Source organism: Gadus chalcogrammus, chromosome 18 (assembly GCF_026213295.1).
Source record: "Gadus chalcogrammus isolate NIFS_2021 chromosome 18, NIFS_Gcha_1.0, whole genome shotgun sequence".
NCBI classification, from domain to species: Eukaryota; Metazoa; Chordata; class Actinopteri; order Gadiformes; family Gadidae; genus Gadus; species Gadus chalcogrammus.
Genome location: NC_079429.1, coordinates 16,289,042 through 16,309,617, shown reverse-complemented (window position 1 = coordinate 16,309,617; position 20,576 = coordinate 16,289,042). Strand labels below are relative to the sequence as shown.

The 20,576-nt window shown below is 50.0% G+C and overlaps 2 protein-coding genes across 2 annotated transcripts in view; one reads left to right on the top strand and one right to left on the bottom strand.

Annotated features, from left to right (window-relative positions):
- The window catches only part of afap1l2 (actin filament associated protein 1-like 2), a 39,713-nt gene extending 20,158 nt beyond the window's left edge, over positions 1 to 19,555 (top strand). Inside the window, exons 5-19 of the mRNA XM_056576844.1 lie at positions 7,975 to 8,086; positions 9,082 to 9,302; positions 9,861 to 10,040; positions 10,711 to 10,797; positions 10,903 to 10,987; positions 11,350 to 11,451; positions 12,030 to 12,241; positions 12,762 to 12,907; positions 13,141 to 13,255; positions 13,654 to 13,995; positions 14,695 to 15,118; positions 15,546 to 15,722; positions 16,157 to 16,344; positions 16,810 to 16,974; positions 17,486 to 19,555. Coding sequence (XP_056432819.1) covers positions 7,975 to 8,086; positions 9,082 to 9,302; positions 9,861 to 10,040; positions 10,711 to 10,797; positions 10,903 to 10,987; positions 11,350 to 11,451; positions 12,030 to 12,241; positions 12,762 to 12,907; positions 13,141 to 13,255; positions 13,654 to 13,995; positions 14,695 to 15,118; positions 15,546 to 15,722; positions 16,157 to 16,344; positions 16,810 to 16,974; positions 17,486 to 17,512 — 2,583 coding nt within the window. The 3' untranslated portion in view covers positions 17,513 to 19,555. The remainder of the gene's footprint in view (positions 1 to 7,974; positions 8,087 to 9,081; positions 9,303 to 9,860; positions 10,041 to 10,710; positions 10,798 to 10,902; positions 10,988 to 11,349; positions 11,452 to 12,029; positions 12,242 to 12,761; positions 12,908 to 13,140; positions 13,256 to 13,653; positions 13,996 to 14,694; positions 15,119 to 15,545; positions 15,723 to 16,156; positions 16,345 to 16,809; positions 16,975 to 17,485) is intronic.
- LOC130371692 (kelch repeat and BTB domain-containing protein 13) lies at positions 627 to 3,207 on the bottom strand. Its single transcript, XM_056577548.1, has 2 exons — positions 1,624 to 3,207; positions 627 to 638 (listed from the first exon to the last, which is right to left on the bottom strand). The coding sequence occupies exons 1-2, from the start codon at positions 3,061 to 3,063 to the stop codon at positions 627 to 629; spliced, it is 1,452 nt and encodes a 483-aa protein (XP_056433523.1). The 5' UTR covers positions 3,064 to 3,207.
- Positions 19,556 to 20,576: the final 1,021 nt, after the last annotated feature.

Sequence of the window (20,576 nt, the reverse complement as noted above, 5' to 3'; positions counted from 1 at the left end):
CCTACTCTACTGTCTACCCTACTCTACTGTCTACTCTACTCTATACTCTACTGTCTACCCTACTCTACTGTCTACTCTACTATATACTCTACTGTCTACCCTAATCTACTGTCTACTCCACTATATACTCTACTGTCTACCCTACTCTACTGTCTACTCCACTATACACTCTACTGTCTACCATAATCTACTGTCTACTCCACTATATACTCTACTGTCTACCCTACTCTACTGTCTACTCCACTATATACTCTACTGTCTACCCTACTCTACTGTCTACTCTACTATATACTCTACTGTCTACCCTAATCTACTGTCTACTCCACTATATACTCTACTGTCTACCCTACTCTACTGTCTACTCCACTATATACTCTACTGTCTACCATACTCTATTGTCTACCATACTCTACTGTCTACTCTACTCTATACTCTACTGTCTACCATGCTCTACTGTCTACCCTACTCTACTGTCTACCCTACTCTACTATATGCTCTACTGTACTGTATACCCTACTCCCCTCTGTACTCTAATGTCTGCCCTAACTCTTCCGTCTAATCTCCTCTGACTAGTCTGGTCTATTGTCCGCACTACCCTAGTTTAGTCTACGATACTGTGTGAGTGTTTATGTGAACCCCTATGAATCCAGGAAAGAGGAGGGTTAGGAGGGGACTAGCAAGCCTTTGAACTCCAGACCCCCATACACCCCCACACACACACCACCACACACACACATACACACACTCAGCGTCTGTCCTGATTGAAAACAGCTGTAACAGTAGTGAAGCACTAAGGGTTTGCTACCAAGTGTGGGTCTGCGATGTGTATGTGTGTAGGTTTGCGTTTGTGTGTTGTTCAATGTGTGCATGTGTGCACGTGCAACGCAGAACTTGGTATCTTGTGGAATATCTCACTTTGACTATGTACATGTATTGCATGTAAAATGTATCCATCCATCAATCAATCCATCTATTGCTTACACATGTTTGAGAAAAATAAATAAGGAGTCTGCCAGCATAATAAAGGAGCATGCTATATTTATACAGTAGATCTGGTAAATATAAATATTTATCAATGGCCCTTTGAGCCCTTTTTAATGAATTGAAAGACAGACAGAGAGATACTAAAGAGAGGGAGCGAGAAAGAGAGACATAAACAGACTGAGAGAGTGAGTGATCGAGAGAACATCAAATCTGCAGCAATTCTTCGAGAAGCAACTCAAATCTGTCTGACCTCGGCGTCCGGCGGTCACCTCCTCCTCCTCCCCCTCGCTTGATTGAGTCTAGCGGCGGAACAACCACTACACCACCGCCTCCTGCCCCATCCCCTACTTCTTTACCACCTCCTCCTCCTCCTCCCCCTTCCTCTCCTCCTCCTCCCCCTCCTCCTCCTCCTCCCCCTCCTCCTCCTCCTCCTCCCTCTCCTCCTCCTCCTCCTCCTCCCTCTCCTCCTCCTCCTCCTCCTCCCTCTCTTCCTCCTCCTCCTCCTCCTCCTCCCCCTCCTCCTCCTCCTCCTCCTCCTCCTCCTCCCCCTCCTCCTCCTCCTCCCTCTCCTCCCCCTCCTCCCCCTCCTCCTACTCCTCCTCCTCCTCCCTCTCCTCCTCCTCCTCCTCCTCCTCCTGCTCCTCTCCTCCGGCGGGGCAGCCTCAGTAAGCCCGTGAGCAGCGAGCCGCTCTCTGGGTAGCCCCTCATCTGCCTGCGGGGGGTCCAGCGGCCCTCCGGCGTCACGCGGTACACCAGCGTCAGCAGGTGTTTGACGGTGAAGGCAGAGTCGCCGCGGACGCGCGCAGTGAACAGCGCCCCCTTGCTGTTGACGTAGACCCCCGGCAGGGAGCTCCACTGGCCCGTGGCCAGGTCGTAGCGCTCCATCAGGCAGCGCAGGAAGTCGTCCCCGGGGCCGTTGCGCATCACGTACAGGGCGCCGGCGTGCGCCGCCATGCAGTGGCCGTAGCTCTGCGCGCGCCGCAGCGCGGTGAGCGGCGTCCAGGCGTCGCCCACCGCCGCGTACTCGTAGATCTCCGTGGTGTCGGGCGGGCGCCAGAAGCACACGAACATCCTGCGGCGGGCGACGGCGCAGGCGGCCGACGCCACGGGCCGGGGCGCGTCGCGGATGGGGCTCCACGTCGCCGTGGCGACGTCGAAGGCCTCGGCCGAAGCGCTGGTTGTCCCTCGGTGCGTCCCGCCCACGGCGTAGAGCCGGCCCTCGTGGCCCAGCAGGGTGAAGTCACACCGGGGCTGGGCGGGCCCCGGGACGGGGCTCCAGGCGTCGGCCTCCGGGTCGTAGCAGTGGCCCCCGTCCACCGTCTCCTTGCCGTAGCCGCGGACCCCGCCCACGATGTAGAGGCGGTTGTGGAGGACGGCCACGCCGGCCAGCGAGGTGGAGCAGAGGGCGGGCAGGTGGGTCAGGTGCCGCCACCCGCCCTCCCCCTCCTCGTCCAGGTGCAGGACCACGCGGAAGGCGCCGCTCAGGCTCTCCGTGGTCGGCGTGTGCGTCCCCAGGGCCACGAAGCTGGCCGGGGACAGGGAGCGCGAGTACTCCAGCAGCTCCTCCGGCAGGCCGCTGCCCAGGGCGTCCTCCCAGAGGTCCTCGCGGGCGTCGCACAGGAAGAGCGCGGCGGCGTGGTAGAGCTCGTGCACGCCGAAGACGCGGGCCGCGCTGTACAGGGCCAGGCAGTTGGCCGAGTCCACCGCGTCGCAGAGGTGCCGCGTCAGCGCCTCCGCCTGGAGGAACGCCGCGCACTCCACGGCGTCCCACAGCTCTTCCGGGTCGCTCAGGGTCACCGCCTCGCCCCTGCACACCGCCAGCATGATCAGGAAACCCCGAGCGCTCAGGCCGCCCCGGACGTGCAGCTCGTCTCGCCGGCTGTCGGCCATCTCCGAGTGGAAGAGCGCCGCAAAGTAGTCGCTGTGCCTGGCCAGCAGGGCCCGGTCGGCCGCGATCCAGCAGTCCTCCACCCTCACCCTCAGGGAGCCCGCTGGCTGGTCGTCGCCGTCCCCCGGGGCTGGGCCACCGTCCTGGGCAGGAGGGAATCCGGCGAGGCCCAGGCTTCCACGGGCCTCCATGACCTGTGAACGTCGAATCCGCGCGAGAACGATTAGGATCACACGTCGAGTGTGTGACAGTGGACGGCCGTCATGGCTGCGGTTTTTTACTTCTGATTTCAGAGGTAAATAAGGATTTGAGAAGGTGTGCAGGGCTGCATGCACCCGGGGTCTGGAAATAGACTGGGGCTATAGATAGCTGCTGGGCCACACGCCATGGTCTACAGGAAGTATGTAGATACCCGCGGTACAGCCGTGCTCTAAGCTAGCTCAGTGCAAACACTAAAGGGACGCACAATATTTCCCATTGATTTATTTTTAGCACGGTCAAAGTGTGGTGTATATGTGGATATATGTGTATTGGGATATACATTTCAATTGTACAAATGGAGTTATTTCTATGTTTTTAACTTGCTGTTCTTTGAACTATTGTAATTTGTGGATATCATGTCGGTTTACATGACCTCACATGGAGTCATTCAGCAGACTAGACTTTTATCCAGAGAGACACAGAAATTAGGCTGAGAACAATCCTCGACACATTAAGGGAGCAAGGAACCGATCACAAAACAACACGATCCAACTGGGCAGGGGGCAGGGAGAGCAGAGGGTAACCACCACTCCCCAGGCCAGGAGAAATCACTGCAATGGTGTTCATATCCACCGTCACAAACACAAGACAAAGGCCACACACAGCGCTGGTCCTCTTTAGGATGGTTAGAGAGAGGAGGGGAGGAGGAGAAGAGAGGAGAGGGGGAATGGAGAGGAGCTCGGGAGGAGGAAGAGGAGAGAGTAGAGTAGGAGGAGTAGAGAGGAGGTCTGGAGGAGAGAGGAGAGGAAGAGAAGGACAAGGGAGGAGTTCGGGAGGAGGAGGAGGAAGAGGAGAAGAGTGGAGGTCTGGAGGAGGAGGAGGAGGAAGAGGAGAAGAGAGGAGGTCTGGAGGAGGAGGAGGAGGAGGAGGAAGAGGAGAAGAGAGGAGGTCTGGAGGAGGAGGAGGAGGAGGAGGAAGAGGAGAAGAGAGGAGGTCTGGAGGAGGAGGAGGAGGAGGAGACGAGAGGAGGAGGAGGAGAAGAGAGGGGAAGGGAGGATGATTAAAGAGGTAGAGGAGGTGGAGAAGAAAGGAGAAGTGGGGAGGGTCTGGAGGAGGGGGAGAAGGGAGGAGGAGGAGGAGGAGAAGAGAGGAGGTCTGGAGGAGGGGGAGAAGAAGAGGTCTCCAGGATCAGAAACCTCTGCACAGCAAAACTTTGTGTGCCAAGATCCCAACATGTTCACAGATGTGTGTGTGTGTGTGTGTGTGTGTGTGTGTGTGTGTGTGTGTGTGTGTGTGTGTGTGTGTGTGTGTGTGTGTGTGTGTGTGTGTGTGTGTGTGTGTGTGTGTGTGTGTAGTCTGTTCTGTTGGATTCTTGGCCTGGGAACGAGGGATTTTCCATGTTTCTCTGACTATTCACTTTCTGCCTCTTTTTCCCACTCTTCCATAACCCCCTCCCTCCTGCTCCCCCCTCCCCCCTCCTCCCCCTCCTCCCCCGCCTCTCTTTTGTGTTATTTATGCACCAATTCCTTGATTCACTCCTGTTATCCAATGTTTTTCTACTAAGAGGAATGTGTGTGTGTGTGTGTGTGTGTGTGTGTGTGTGTGTGTGTGTGTGTGTGTGTGTGTGTGTGTGTGTGTGTGTGTGTGTGTGTGTGTGTGTGTGTGTGTGTGTGTGTGTGTGTGTGTGTTTAAGTATGAATTTAGGTTAGTTTCCAAACACACACACACACATACACATAGATACACACACACACACACACACACACACACACACACACACACACACACACACACACACACACACACACACACACACACACACACACATACACACACACACACACACACACACACACACACACACACACACACACACACACACACACACACTCCTGTGTTCTCTCTCGGGGTCCGAAGGGCCTCTGGCCCCACCTTGGCCAAAGAACAGAGAGATGGAGGGGGGGGGGGGGGGACATGGAGACAGAGAGCAACAGAGAGAGAGTGAGGTAAAGAAGGGAACAGACATAGTGTATAGATGAAGAGAGCAACTGAGAGAGACAGAGGTAAAGAAGGGAACAGACATAGTGTATAGATGAAGAGAGCAACTGAGAGAGACAGAGGTAAAGAAGGGAACAGACATAGTGTATAGATGAAGAGAGCAACTGAGAGAGACAGAGGTAAAGAAGGGAACAGACATACTGTATAGATGAAGAGAGCAACAGAGAGAGAATGAGGATGATGAAGTGAAAGAGGGTCCGATGGAGAGACATTAAGGGGCGATGTTTCCATGGCATTCCTGGCTGTTTAATTAATAACAGACCCCTGGCTATGGTGCTGGTTTGCCCTGGACTTTGTGTGTGCTCTTTTTTTCTTGTATGCATATGTGTCACTCTGGCTATTGTGCTATTTGTGTGTCCTTTTCATTCCGCACAAACCACACGCGCAAACACACACACACAAACACACAGTGGGCTGTCATTTCCGTTTGTGAGGGTCTGACCTTACTCCCCCTCTCAGGACGACAGAAAGACCCCCTCAGACGTTACCCCACCTCTATTCACAGGCTGTTGAAACACTACACAATTCATACACGTTGTGTTTTCAATGTACCCCTCTGACCTTTATCCCCAGATAACCAAGGCCGGAGAACACCCTCAGTCGGTGGTTACTGCCTTTTCCCAAACATTGAACTCATCCGGACACATGTAATCCCCTTTGGTCGGAAGTCGTTCCCCTTCTCACCTCCTATTCCAAAACCTCTTACTCACTCCAATTAAAGCAATCCAATGTGGCTTTGAAACAACAACAAACAACACACATCCTCTGGTTACAAGTTCCGTTTCAGTTGAACATCAATAGAGCCTTTCCCAAAAAGGGTTGACGGTTTGGACTTCCAGTGAAAATACGTTGCGTAACGAAGAACTGTATTTCATCACGGATACCCAAATCCTCCTGTGTAGCAATACAATGTGCTAAAGGCTAAGCTGAGTGCTAAGCTTTGTTTGCACTAGTCACTAGTCACTAGTCCTAACTGTTCCCTCATATTTTATCCTCACATGCATTCTCTTTTGAAACCTCTCGATAGAGCGGAAGACAAGATAAACAGACTAAAAAGACGTGTGTGTATGTGTGTGTGTGTGTGTGTGTGTGTGTGTGTGTGTGTGTGTGTGTGTGTGTGTGTGTGTGTGTATGTGTGTGTGTGTGTGTGTGTGTGTGTGTGTGTGTGTGTGTGTGTGTGTGTGTGTGTGTGTGCGCATGTGTGTGTGTGTGTGTGTATGTGTGTATGTGTGTGTGTGTGTGTGTCTCATGTCTAGGCGATCACATCATGACATCACAAGCTGTGATAGCTGTGTGTCATCTGCCACGCATTACTGTAAATGTTTTCTCAAGCGAGGTGGATTACAGTTACGAACCAGGGGGAAAACCTAAATTCTGATTATCTGGAACCCCAGTGTCGCTGACAACGCTGGAAATGAACTGTCACTGTTTTCTAGAAAAACGAAAGATGAGAGATAGCGGTCTGTGGTGCGTTAGAGCATTTGAGAATCAGTGCGTGTGTGATCAGATTAACACCAGATTGTCGCTAACGCTATAATGGCTCGGCTAACGCAGACCTTTTCTATTATCCTTTTGGTTTGAAGGAAAAGACATTAATAATGGGATAAACCTCTCGTGACCTCATACAAAAAGATATTATTTGGGGATTTGTCCTCTGAGCCTTTGAAAACGTACAGAATGCAATGTTCAGTGTACTTCTACCTCTCTGTGATATTCTATTACATTATATATATTATACATAATAATGTGATAGGATATTGTTATATTATATTAAGCACTGATGTACAGTTCTTCTTCACATAAAATATCAAAAAAAGGTCTTGTAGTTACTAGTTATTGACATTATTTGTGCTTTAAATGTATGAATCCAACTCTTTGTATGACATTACGTCATGTTTTTAATGACGCTGGAGTATTTCCCACATAAATCATGAATTGAACATTAAAGAAGGATGATAGCCAGGTGGACCAGCAGCTGTTGTTGTCATGGTAACTGGCTAACTGTAATAGAACGTACGTTTCAGCAAAATCCTAGAGATGACGAATGCTCCGAAGGAATGAAGGGAACACGCCCTCGCACACACACACACACACACACACACACACACACACACACACACACACACACACACACACACACACACACACACACACACACACACACACAGAAAACCGCACCCCCACACCCATACACACCGATGTACTCTCGTTACCACAGACAGACAGACAGACAGACAGACAGACACACACACACACACACACACACACACACACACACACACACACACACACACACACACACACACACACACACACACACACACACACACACACACACACACACACACACACACAGAAGCACCCCAGAACGCTCAGAAATATGCGCCCGACCACACACACAAACGTATAGATGCTGAGACAGACGGAGTCTGGCTGAAGGTAAACAGTGGGGCGTTGGGGTGCGGTGGGAGGGTGAGGTCACACAGGATCCCTTACACCAGGAACTCCCTCCTGCTCTTTAACCAATCAGCTGGCCCGCTGCAAACCATCACACCTGTGTTTTGCCCTTCGAATAGACAGACACACACACAGATATATGGGTAGCGACAGACAGACAGACAGACAGACAGACAGACAGACAGACAGACAGACAGACAGACAGACAGATAGATAGATAGATAAAGCGCCCTTCTTCTGCTTTATGCAAAGTTTTTCTGATTTGTTGTGTAATAGTTCTGTAATCTCTCTCCCTCCCCCTCTCTCTCTCTCTCTCTCTCTCTCGCTCTCTCTCTCTCTCTCTCTCTCTCTCTCTCTCTCTCTCTCTCTCTCTCTCTTTCTCTCAGGGGCTGATTGGCCGGGAGCCCTTCCCCCTGCCCCCCGCCCCTCTCCCCCTCAACCTTGATTGGGGCGAGGGTTACTATGAAGAAGCCCAGCCCTATGAGGAGACCATCAATGGTACACACACACACACACACACACACACACACACACACACACACATACACACATACACACGCACACACACACACACACACCTAACATCATCTCTTCTCACACACACACACACACACACACACACACACACACACACACACACACACACACACACACACACACACACACACACACACAAGCACATACATATACACACACACACACACACACACACACACACACACACACACACAACTTCCAACTTCACAGAAACACAACAAACATCCCCCCCAGACACTCACACATGACATGCACACACACACACACACACACACACACACACACACACACACACACACACACACACACACACACACACACACACACACACACACAACTTCCAACTTCACAGAAACACAACAAACATCCCCCTCAGACACTCACACATGCACACACACACACACACACACACACACACACACACACACACACACACACACACACACACACACACACACACACACACAAACACACACATCTGTCTCTTGATTTGAGCCAGGGCTCCAGATGGATTTGAGCCCATCGTGTTGACAGCATGCCAGTAACCACGGCAGCCACGCTCAGTTGATTGTCAACAAAGGCAGAGTTAGCGGAGTTCAAGGAAGTAATTCACCCAAAGAAATCAAGAAGCGTCAGCTTTTAAAATCAGCTCAACAGTTGAAAAACCTGAAATGTACTCTTTGGTCCTCAGGCAAAGGCCTTTATCCGATGCCATGTATTGAGATACATAATGATACATAACGATGATGAATAATGCGTGCTCTCTTCATCGTAGTCTAACTCTACACATTATTGTCCATAATATTTTCTCTCTCTCTCTCTCTCTCTCTCTCTCTGTATGTCTCTCCCTCCCTCCCTTCCCCTGCCTTCTCTCTCCCGCTCCACCTCCGTCTCTCACACCCTCTCCCTCCCTCCGTCCCTCTCCCTGTATGACCTCTGACCCCTGCGGCCCCCAGACGAGGGCGACGCGCTGAGCAGCTCCTACGAGTCGTACGACGAGGAGGAGGCGGTCGTCCGCGGCAACGCCCCGTGCCCGTCGGCGCAGCACCAGTGGCCGTCGGCCGAGGCGTCCATCGAGCTGGTGAGGGACGCCCGCATCTGCGCCTTCCTGTGGAGGAAGAAGTGGCTGGGCCAGTGGGCCAAGCAGCTGTGCGTCATCAAGGACTGCCGCCTCCAGGTGAGCCGGGGGTTCCCATTGGACGAGCCGTGACAACGTTTGGGGGGCATTTTGAGATGTGCCGGTCACAGTTTGCATTATGGGTCTTTATGCGGTTAGCATTATGCTACTTTTAAGGTTAGCATTATGCTATCATTATATTTAGCATGATCCTAGTATTATGGTTAGAATTACGGCTGTCATTTTGGTAAGCATAATGCCAGCATTACGGCTAGCATTATGCTTTCATTACATTTAGCATTATGCTAGTATTGTGTGACAGTTGAGTAGCGAGAGGGCCCCACGCCCTGGCTGTCCTACCTCCAGAGGGGCCAGCTGGGCGCTCTCCAGGTGGATCCCCAAGGTGATTGATATTTTCCCATCAGAGGGTGCTACGTGACGTAACAAGGTCATACAGAAACCCCTGCTCTTCTTCCTTTGGTCCATTCTACTGAGGTCTGAGGAGGCCTGGAGCCGACCAAGTGCTACCCTTGAAATGGAGATTAGTCCGCTACGCTAACTCCTTCATTGGTGGCTCTGTACTAACCGGTTCACCTCGTACCCATTTGCCACCTCCAGTGCTACAAGAGCTCCAAGGAGCAGACGCCCCTGCTGGACGTGAGCCTTCTGGGCTGCAGCGTGGTCTACAAGGAGAAGCAGGTGAAGAGGAAGGAGCACAGCCTGAAGATCGTCCCCCTGGGGGGGGAGGCCATCGTCCTGGCCCTGCAGAGCAAGGAGCAGACGGAGCAGTGGCTCAAGGTCAGGGCCGCCCTGCACTGGAGACACTCAGTGAGACTGGACTGGACCGGACTAGACTGGACTGGACTGGAGACACTCAGTGAGACTGGACCGGACTGGACTGGACCGGACTAGACTGGACTGGACTAGACTGGACTAGACTGGACTAGACCGGACTGGACTGGACTGGACTGGACTGGACTGGACTGGACTGGACTGGACTGGACTGGACTGGACTGGGAGACACTCAGTGAGACTGGACTGGACTGGACCGGACTGGGAGACACTCAGTGAATAGAATAGAGAATAAAGTAACAGATTGGATTAGATACAATGTGACTTGAATAGATTGGATAAATAGGACTAGATTATTAAAAAATATATTAAAGTTGTTTATGGGACCAGTTTAGATTAAATTAGGTTCGATTATATAAAACTAACCAGAACTAATGTTTGTACATTGATTGAAAGGTTTACAATTACGGCATTTGGCAGACACTTTTATCCAAAGCGACTTACATCGGTTAATACACACATTGACACACCGACGGCAGAGTCAACCATGCAAGGCGACAGCCAGGAGCAGTTAGGGTTAAGTGTCTTGCTCAGGGACACATCAACGCGGTTACAAGACAACTGCTCTACCTCCTGAGCTAAACCGACCCCAGGTTTGTTGGTGTTTTCTCTACAGGTCATCCAGGAGATAAGTCCCAGACAAACAGAGAACTGTGAAACCCAGCACACCAGCTCAGATACCTCCAGGCTCATCTGCACCAAGGTACCCAGCAGCCACCACCACCACCACCATCAACACAACCAGCACCAACAACATCTGCTATCAGTAAGGCGTCATTAAACCGTAATGCCTCATGTCAACCTGTAGGGGGAGATGAGTGAAAGACACTCCGTCGCGTCAGAGAGCGGCAGCAGCACAGACAGCCACGCCGAGACCCCCGACCCCAAAGACGGTAAGCTAACTGCTACCTCTGGTCTCACAAATTCTCCTAGCATCGTAACTATTTTTTGTTCTCAGGTATGAATAGTGGTAGGATGTAGAATGAGTATGTTTATTATTGAAGTTGCTTAATTTACACATTTTGATGCGACTGAGATTATAAACCTTAGAATGTGTTGAGGCTGTCTGTCACATGACTAGGAAAGATGTTTCTGTATGTATTGTATTAAAAAAAGACTACATTAGAAAAGAAGGATTGTTGATGTCATATTTAAGGGCTAGTATTTAACCTTAGCCTCTGCATGTGATTTTATGTTAGCTTTTTGTTTATAAAAATAAACAAAAACTTTGTTTTTGTTTATTTTTCCATAACAGTAAAGAAGAAATATGGTGCCGGCCTGAAGTTCAACCTAATGAACATAGGCAAGAAGAAGACGTCATTGCTAGACAGCCCAGAGAAATGTGTCGACACTTCAGGTGAATAAACCCCACTACGAGAAGTTACCCCAGACCGCAATCAGATGAGAGAAAGTACCCATTGTAAAGAAGGGAGAAGTGATTACTGCTCATTGGCAAAAACATTGTAGCAGGTGATGTCATCATCTGTAAGCAACATCTGGTGACAACAAGTGGCATCACTTTCATAGTGATGTCACTTGGCACCAATTTGAGCCAATGTAATGACCCTGCTTCACCAGGGATGGCGCCATCCTCCTGTTTTAATGTCAGTGTTTTCTTCAACTTTTAAAGACTGGTGCTCAGTCTTAATTCCATGGGAGATTCCTTCCCATATCAGTGGTGATAAATAGGCCTTTTTTGACTACAAATAATACATTATAATATATTTACTATTTAGTAATTTTCACCGATCCAAAGTGACAGAATTGATTTAGATATCTTTAAGGCTCAGCTAAGACATCTTGCTCGAGTCATGCAGTCTACAGGTGGCTATTGGGGACCAGAATCAGAGCCTTTTGGGCTGGAAGCCACGCCCCCTCAACCCTACACCTCCACTCTGCTACCCTTCCCCCATCGCCCCCTCTCCCCGGCCCCAGGCTACCTCAACGTGCTGGTGAACAGTCAGTGGCGCAGCAGGTGGTGCCTGATCAGGGACGGCCAGCTGTGGTTCTACTCTGACAAGGGGAAGGGGAAGGTGAGCCAGCCGGCCGTGGCCCTGGGGGGCTGCAGCGTGGTGCCCCTCCCCAGCCCGGAGCACCTCTACACCTTCAGGATCGAGCTGGACGGCACCGAGCTAGCCACCCTGGAGGTAGGACCCCCGGGGCACGGGGGGCCTCTAGCTGCTGAACTGACGCTTGGCGCGATGCTAACCGTGATGATGGAATAATGATAGTCAAAGAATTAGAGCCCTGGTGCTAACCATGACAGCCAAAATGCTAATCACAATGAAGTCACGGAGATAACTGTAGTGGTAGCATAATGCTCACAAAATAGGTTGCCACCATGATGATCTTAATGATAGCCATAATGCTAACCAGGGTTAGGGGCTAACCACTCTGTTTGCGTGCCCTCTTCTCTCCCATCCCCTACCCTCTCTTCTCCCTAATCCTTCCCCTCCCTCCCCTCTCCTCCAACCTCTCCCCTCTCCTTCCCTCCTTTCTCTTGCTCTCCCTCCTCCCCCCTCCCTCCCCTCCTCCACCCCACTCCTCTCTCCTCCTCCTCACCCCCTACCCTCTCCTCTCCCTCATCCCCTACCCTACCCTCTCCTCTCCCCCACCCTCCTCTCTCCCCTCTCTCCCCTCCTCCCCTGTCCCCCTCCCGTCCTCCAGGCTAAGACCTCAGCAGACATGGGCCAGTGGCTGGGCTTCCTGCTGTGCCAGACGGGGACCCGGATGGAGCCTGAGGACCTGACCTACGACTACGTCAACAGCGAGAGGATCTCCACCATCATCAACGCTGCCAAGTCCTCCATGTCGTAAGGCACCCGCCATACTGGGCACTGTGTGTGTGTCTGCGTGCGTGTGCGTGTGCGTGCGTGCGTGCGTGTGTGTGTGTGTGTTTGGGTGCGTGCGTGCGTGCAGTGTGACACGATGTCATGCAGTCATCTATTTGGCATCCGGGGGAATCCTTAAAAAATTTATGTTCTCATATATTTATGTAAATGGGGACACATTTGTGAGTGTGTGTGTGTTTGTGTGTGTTTTGTAGCTTAATGCAGAGGAGGTTCTCGGAGCCCAACGCGTACATAGACAGCGGCGACCTGGGGCCCCAGCTCTCAGACGACCTGTATGACGACGTGGCCTCCATAGGGGCCGAGCCAGAGGTACGCTCACCATAGTAACACACACACACACACACACACACACACACACACACACACACACACACACACACACACACACACACACACACACACACACACACACACACACACACACACAGGCCGAAACTAAATACAACAAAAAACAAAATGACAGAAAAACAACATCACAACCACACAACATGCAGAAACACAACAGTCAAACAAGAACACAACAACTGCGATCACCGCAACAACAAAACCACTACAAAATGACAGCAACCAAGCAACCACAAAACAACAAAAACACAAAAAAAATTGTGTGTAGGTCCACGTTTCATTGCTCTGTATTGTCATTCATTAATAAGGCCTGCGACTGATTTAGCACATTTGGAATCGTTGATGTGTGACATTTGTTCCAGGAGGGCGAAGGAAGCGAACTTCCTGTCAGTTACGAAGAAGGCTTCCAGGAAGTCACCGCCACCAACACCAACGACCCCCCCTCTCCCGAGATGGAGTCTGCGGGACCTCCTCCTCCTCCTCCTTCTCCACCTCCTCCTCCACCTCCCATAGAGGAGGCGCCGGTGCCCTCAGACAACCAGGAGTCCGATGATGACACTGTTGTCTTGGGCATGACACGGGTGCGTTCGTTCCTCCATACCAGCGGGGGCAAAACACCTCCCCTGAGAGAGGGGGCGTCGTCCCTAGCAACGGCGAGAGAGACACTTCCGTTGGAGGATTCTACGGCGGCCCAGACGGCGGAGGTAGGGATCAAAGTTAATGCTGCGAAACATTGGATACGGCCGAGATGTACAGAGTACAACCCCTTCAGAGAGTAGAGTTCCCGCCTTCTGTGTATGTTGACGCAGAGACTAGCCCCATTTTGTGTTTCTTGGTGTCATTTAGATTTTATGTGAGAGGTTGATCTAAACTAAAGGCACATTGTGCAGCTGTTGATTATTATCCTGAAAATGCTTCTAAAGCTACTTTTCCAAGATTCAATGTCTGTTTATGCAGGACTAGTCTGTCTATGGTACTTCATGCGGTGTGTTTACCGATTTAGCCTGTCAAGTAACTAACCAAGAGTGAATACAGTCAACCGTAGAAAATGTATACACAGTCTGTTTACAACGGTCCTGCAATTGGTAAATGAATGGCTAAACTTTGTGGAAGGTGGAGGTGGAGGTAGTAAACTTGACAAAGCACCTATGTGTGTGACAACGGTCGGCTAAAATTAGCTAGCAGTCTTAACAAACACTGGATTGTGTTGGAGAAATCGCCTTGTTCTTGAGGATTCGGAAAATCTTGCTCTTTTGTATATTCCCCACACCTGTCTGTCTGTCCTGTCTGTGTAAACAGTGTCTACTCTTTCTATGGTGTTCTTATTTATTTCCTTGTGCCCGAGATGATTTTCCAGATGTGCCACGGATGATAAAGTCTCCCGTTTTTAATCTTAATTCCAGCTGGATCCAAGCAACCATGTGGAGGAAGAGCCCCAACACAGAACCCCAGAGCCCCGGCACAGAACCCCAGAGCCCCGGCACAGAACCCCAGAGCCCCAGCGCAGAACCCCAGAGCCCCAGCACACGACCGAGACCCCCGTCCTGGTCCCCGCCGACGCCAGCCGACCAGAGGGGCTCTCCAGCCCCCTCAGACCCCCGTGCCAGCCGCACCGAAACCCCCCTCCGCCTCCTCCCCAGAACCAGGGGCCCGCCACCGGGCCTGCTCCTCCCCCTGTTCCCTCCCCTGTGCTGCCGGTCCCCCACAAGGCCCCTCAGCACGGCCAAGCAGGGGGGCGCTGCTCCCCAGGCCAGCCGCCGCTCAGCCCCCAGCCACCACGCTTCCGGATCCTCTGTGTCGGAGCGGTTTCAAAGACCTTGCCCTCAGGTACGCACACCTGCAGAAGCTCAGGGGCCTCCCCAGATGAACCTCCCCTGGTTCATCTGGGGAGGGACAACGTGCCCCTGAGCGATGAGCCTAGTTTATTGATCATGAAGGAAATTCAAGTAAAATAAAGTAGACCTAAAAAGGAAAAAGGTAGAGAAAGGACGATGACAGTTAAGAGAAAACCCTTGCCATAGGCGACCATAACTCAAGGGGGCATCAACGTGCCAGGTCGTCCCATGTCACGTTGCTATGGCGCCATCTAGTGTCAATCTTCCACTTTCATGGCATTACTTTTTTATATAACTCGGTTGAAAACGTGACATCATCACACACGTTTAAAAGAGAGTCACATTCATATGCATATATTTTATTTATACACCCATGTATATTCCCCGCTCCTTCAAACCGTTCCTGTGTGTCTCTGAAGGCGGTCCCGGAGCGGTCGAGGTAAAACTCGGCAAGAACCGCACAGAGGCGGACGTGAGGCGCTACTCGGAGGAGCGCGACCGCCTGGAGAAGCAGCGGGAGGAGGTGAGGAGCAGCCTGGCCAGCTTCAAGAAGGAGAGGAGGGAGGCCAGGGAGGAGCTCAACGCCTGCCAAGGAGGTACGCACAACCCCCCCCGCTAGCGCAAAGCGAAATCTGAAACGAACTGCGGTCAACTGTATTGACACAACGCTAGCTTAAAGCGCTCGTCTAAAGCAGTTATCACTAGTGTGACTGACTGAGTACTGCAAAATAAAACACAGTAATAGCCCAGTACTGTATGTTTTGTTACAGTAGTAGTGTGGTAACTGTAAAATGAAAAGTATAGTATAAAACAGTAATAGCATGATTTTATCCAACTTGACTTGCAATTGAATTTCAGATGACATAATTTAAGGAGCAGCACGTTATCAACGTCTAAAGGAAGACTGCAGACGTTAAAAGCACTAAACACAATGTTTTTATTTTCACGGTATCCAAACCTCGTTACCTCGTAAATAAACGTAAAACTAAAGAAATATTTATTTCCCCTCCAACCCCTCCAACCCCTTCAGACCCCGGGCGGAAGGCCTCACTGGAGGCCGTCTTGAAACAGAAGGACGAGGCGTGCCGGGAGGCAGAACATCGGAGGGTGGAGGTGGAGCTGAGGTTGATGGAGGTCAGGGAGAGCCTCAGGAAGGTGGAGGCGGGGCCTTTCACCCTGGGCACCACACTGGACAGCAGCCACCAGGAGCAGCACACGGTGAGTGGGTCCACAGCCCCAGCTTCACACTCCAAAGGCAGTGTAGTGTCAGGTTGATTCATATCGTCCTTAACGAGATTATTCAAGAAAAACCCATCAAACATCAGCCCTCATCAAGGGAGAGACACCAGCAGACAGCATTATAAATCCTTCCATAATGAATAAAGGATCTGTGTACAAAAAATTCATTTCAAATGATTCAACCAAAGCCCTTCTTTGACATTTGTGTGGGGGATTCCTTCAGTGGGAGCCAAAATTAGAAGATGAAATCTAATCCTTTCATTCACTCATACGTAAGAATAACAGATGAAGTTCCCAGCTGAAGAGAGTTTGACCATCGGAAACCAGGCTGAAAGAATCAAAGATCGATAAAGCATGCCTGTTTCAGACCAGAAGAGTTTTTCCTTGTCGCTGAAACTCTCGCTCCAAAACTCTTGAATCGCCTCCATTTTGTTTCACCTTTAGAGTAAGGCGTCGTCAGTGATGCCAACGGTAGCCCCGCCCCCTCCACCCTCGACCAATGGGAGCTGTGGAGACCCGGCGTCTCCGGTCAACTCTGCCACAGCGCTGAAGAACCGTCCCACGCCCATGATGTCCACCAGCAAGGTCAACGTCATGCAGAAGGCCAAGGTGGGTTCGGGAGAGTCTTAATCATCCCCCAGCTCACACTCATGGTGGAGCTTTCACTTTTCTTCAACGTAAAGGGGTGGCATCATGCCACCCGCTGTGAGTTTGATTAGCCATTACAAGCCGTGTGAAAATCTGCCTTTCCCTGTTCCCTAGTGACATCACTAGTGGGCGTGTCCACCAAGATGTATGCTGGATAGATCAGTCTACCAGGCTACCCGGTGGACTGTGGCAAATGTTACTGATCTATCCATCATGCATCTAGGTGGGCACTCCCACTTGTGACGTCAATCAAACCCAGGGAAAGGCAGATTTGTAAATGGCCTGTAATTGCCAATCACTCTCACACCTGGTGGCATGATATCAGCCCTTTAAGCCTCGGCAATCTTTGTTTGTTATGTTTATTCTACCATTGCCCATTTTGGCACCTATTGCTCTCCTAAACATCCCTGGAGGGAGGGGCACGTTTCTCAATGATGGTTCATGTGTACAAAACCTTGACCTTTGTTCGCAGGAATGGGAGAAGAAGTCAACCTCCTAACTGAGGTTCAAGTCCTTCAGCAGGACCCTGAGAGCACCACAGAGACAGACCTGGCCCCGTGAATTAACCCTGCTTACAAGATAATTGGACCCCAGACCAACCGTCCCTGGAGCTCTGGAGCTCTCAGCCAGCCCCCGTGCCAAGAGACACATGCACCCTGAGACCAAGGTCCAGCCCTCCCCATGAACCCTACAGGACGATCGCAGTTTTAATCATTTGGTTGTTTTACATAAAGAAATTTGAGAGGTTGACGAGGGTGCATTGTAGCCAGTGTTTTACCATCGAACCCTGCGCACATTGAATGTATTTCAATAATAAGGAAAAAATAAGGACAACCCCCTATAATGTATCAGACCACTGAAAGGAAGTCCCCAAACCCTAACGTGTTCTGGAGCACCCCCTGCCCAATCAGTTCAGTAACTTTAGCTTGGTTCACATTGTACTGTGGCTGAGATGTAAATATATCTACTCCCTTATTGTTCAATCGTTTGTCTTGTATTGCTAGCTAAACATGCACTTTTTATTCAAATAAATACATATTACTGATGATTCTGGGCGTGATACTTTCTGACTATATTGGTATGTTTTTTTAACTGGAGAAATTGCCGAAAGTATTGACATTTTCCGTAGGCAAGTCTTCCAAACCACTCACTCAAGACGCAAACTGGCAGAGCCTTCAGGGACAACTGAAATGACCTGTCGAGAGAACGAACGCAACCATCTCCTCGTAAAATATTATATAGAATTTTTTGTAGGCTAAGCCATACTTATACTTTTCTCACCTTTAAAGATCTCATGGAATGAAAATTTCACTTTTGAGGTTTTCTAACATTAATTTGAGTTCCCCTAGCCTACCTATGCTCCACCAGTAGCTAGAAATTTTGTTGGGTGTAAAACGAGCAATAGGCATTCTGCTCCGCCTTTGAAAAAACGAAGCTCAGACGCGCCGTTTTGGGATTTTCCCTGTATGTCGTCATAAGGGGAGATGCCACCTCCCCTTTCTCTGCCTTGCCAGCCCACAGATTTGGTCCGCCAGTGAGACAATGAGCTACAACCGTGCGAACGCCACATGTCTGTTTGTGATTACACACACTGTAACGCAAGTGTTGTACACTTCTTTGTTATTTGGATAACCGTTCTGCTGTTGGTGTTATTGCACATAACACTTCGGTTCTCTGACGTCTCTGGTATTTCCACAACAAAACTGTAGTTGGGGTTATCTCAGCCATGGTTGAGAAGGGATTGGGGGAAAGGAACTTTGATTTGACTCCCTGAAGTACATGAACTGCGAAATGGAGGAGAAAGGGATTGTTGCCCGCGATTGTCTCCTGCCGGAGCCCCGCTGCCTGCTGCAGGAGGCGGTGGTGCCCAAGCACTGCCCGCTGCCGAGGCGGTGGTCCCCCGGCAGCAAGGCTCCGGCGGGAGACATATGCGCTCAACAATCGCAGGCAACAATCCCTTTCTCCTCCATGTCGTGGTTCAGTCTACTTCAGATTCATGTGGACGTGGAAGAACCAGAGACGTCGGAGACCCCAACACAGTCGTTTGAGATTCATAATATCGTCTTGATGAGCACACAGCTTTTGGCCGTGATAATATGTATTATTTGATATAGATAACTATGTATAATATGATATTATTTAGATATAGACCTCCAAGACTCACGCCGGAGCACCCGGAGTGTTCTAGAATATTTACAGAACACGGCCTAAAGCTGTGTTCGCCTCTCCATTGCGTTACATCCACTGTAAACAGAGCGCATGGTACTGTGGCCGCAAAATGCTCAGGGCCACACCCCCACCCTCCTCCTTGACCCGCCTCTCTCCTCCTCATTTGCATTAAAGATACAGACACTGAAACGGCGCGTTTGGGGAAAGCTCAATGTGCGACTGGCTCGTAGTGGCAGTAATTCTGCACCACGGCTGAATTTCGGGAAGACTTCAAATACTGTGTTAGGGCCCCACTAATATCTATATTAAAGCATCGATAAAGTAGCATGCCATGGGACCTTTAACAGTTTATATTTTAGACCCGCCTTCACGCTATGAGCTAGCCAACCAATGGAGCTCTTCTGAACCGAAACTGAAAACCTTAATCAGACCAAACAACAGCCAGGATTAGTTTCCCGAAGCCAATAATGGCAGACTCCAACCACTTAACACAGCTAGCCAAAAATCCGACTTGCCCCATTAGCTTTGTCGGCTTTGTAATCCACTCTGTCCCCAAAACCAAGACTGATCCTGTCTCTACCTGCCCAAGAATCCTAAACTCTCGAGATATTTACTCTTTAAGAGATTTACGCTAACATGTTGCCAGGATGCTAACCCTTCACATTCCTAACTTTAGTTTTTTGCCCAATGCCAGAAATTGTTCTCCTCAGGAAGGTATAAATAAAGATTTGTTTGAAGTCCAGACAAGCATTTACTATCCATTTTGAAACGTCAGATTCTTTCATAATTAGACCTTGCCATTATTAGTCGAATGTTCTTCAATGGGGCCCAGAGGACAGCCTAATGGAAATCTCTTTTTCTGTAGCCCCCATACAAAGCTCCATAGATAGATGAATAGGCTACATATAGGCGAGAACTATGACATAATGCTAACTCTGTTCAGACCCAAAAATAAATATAAATATAGATTTGCTTTTTTAATCAAGTCGAAAATTTAACAATTTAATTTGGGAGAAAAAAGGAAATATTAAATAATAAAAATGAATGAATGCAAAATGTAATCGCCTTAAGCATTCCTAAAGCATTCAGCATAGAATAACGTACATACAACATAGAATGTGAAAAGGCAAAAGACAACTACATCCCATCGATCCCAGTGGCGATGAATAAAGTCTCATAAACATAATGGCATCATCTGCGCAGAAAGGTTTCTGAAGACCCTTTCTGAAGCATGAGGGCGACTCAGTCCGGAAATGTACAATTGTCGCCTCTCTCTCTCTTCTTCACTGTAACCAATGACTAACACCAAAAGTCCATTATTTGGCGGCGTGCGTGTGTGTAAACACCAGTACATTATTCATGTGCATGTATGTGTGTTTGCGACCGTATCACCA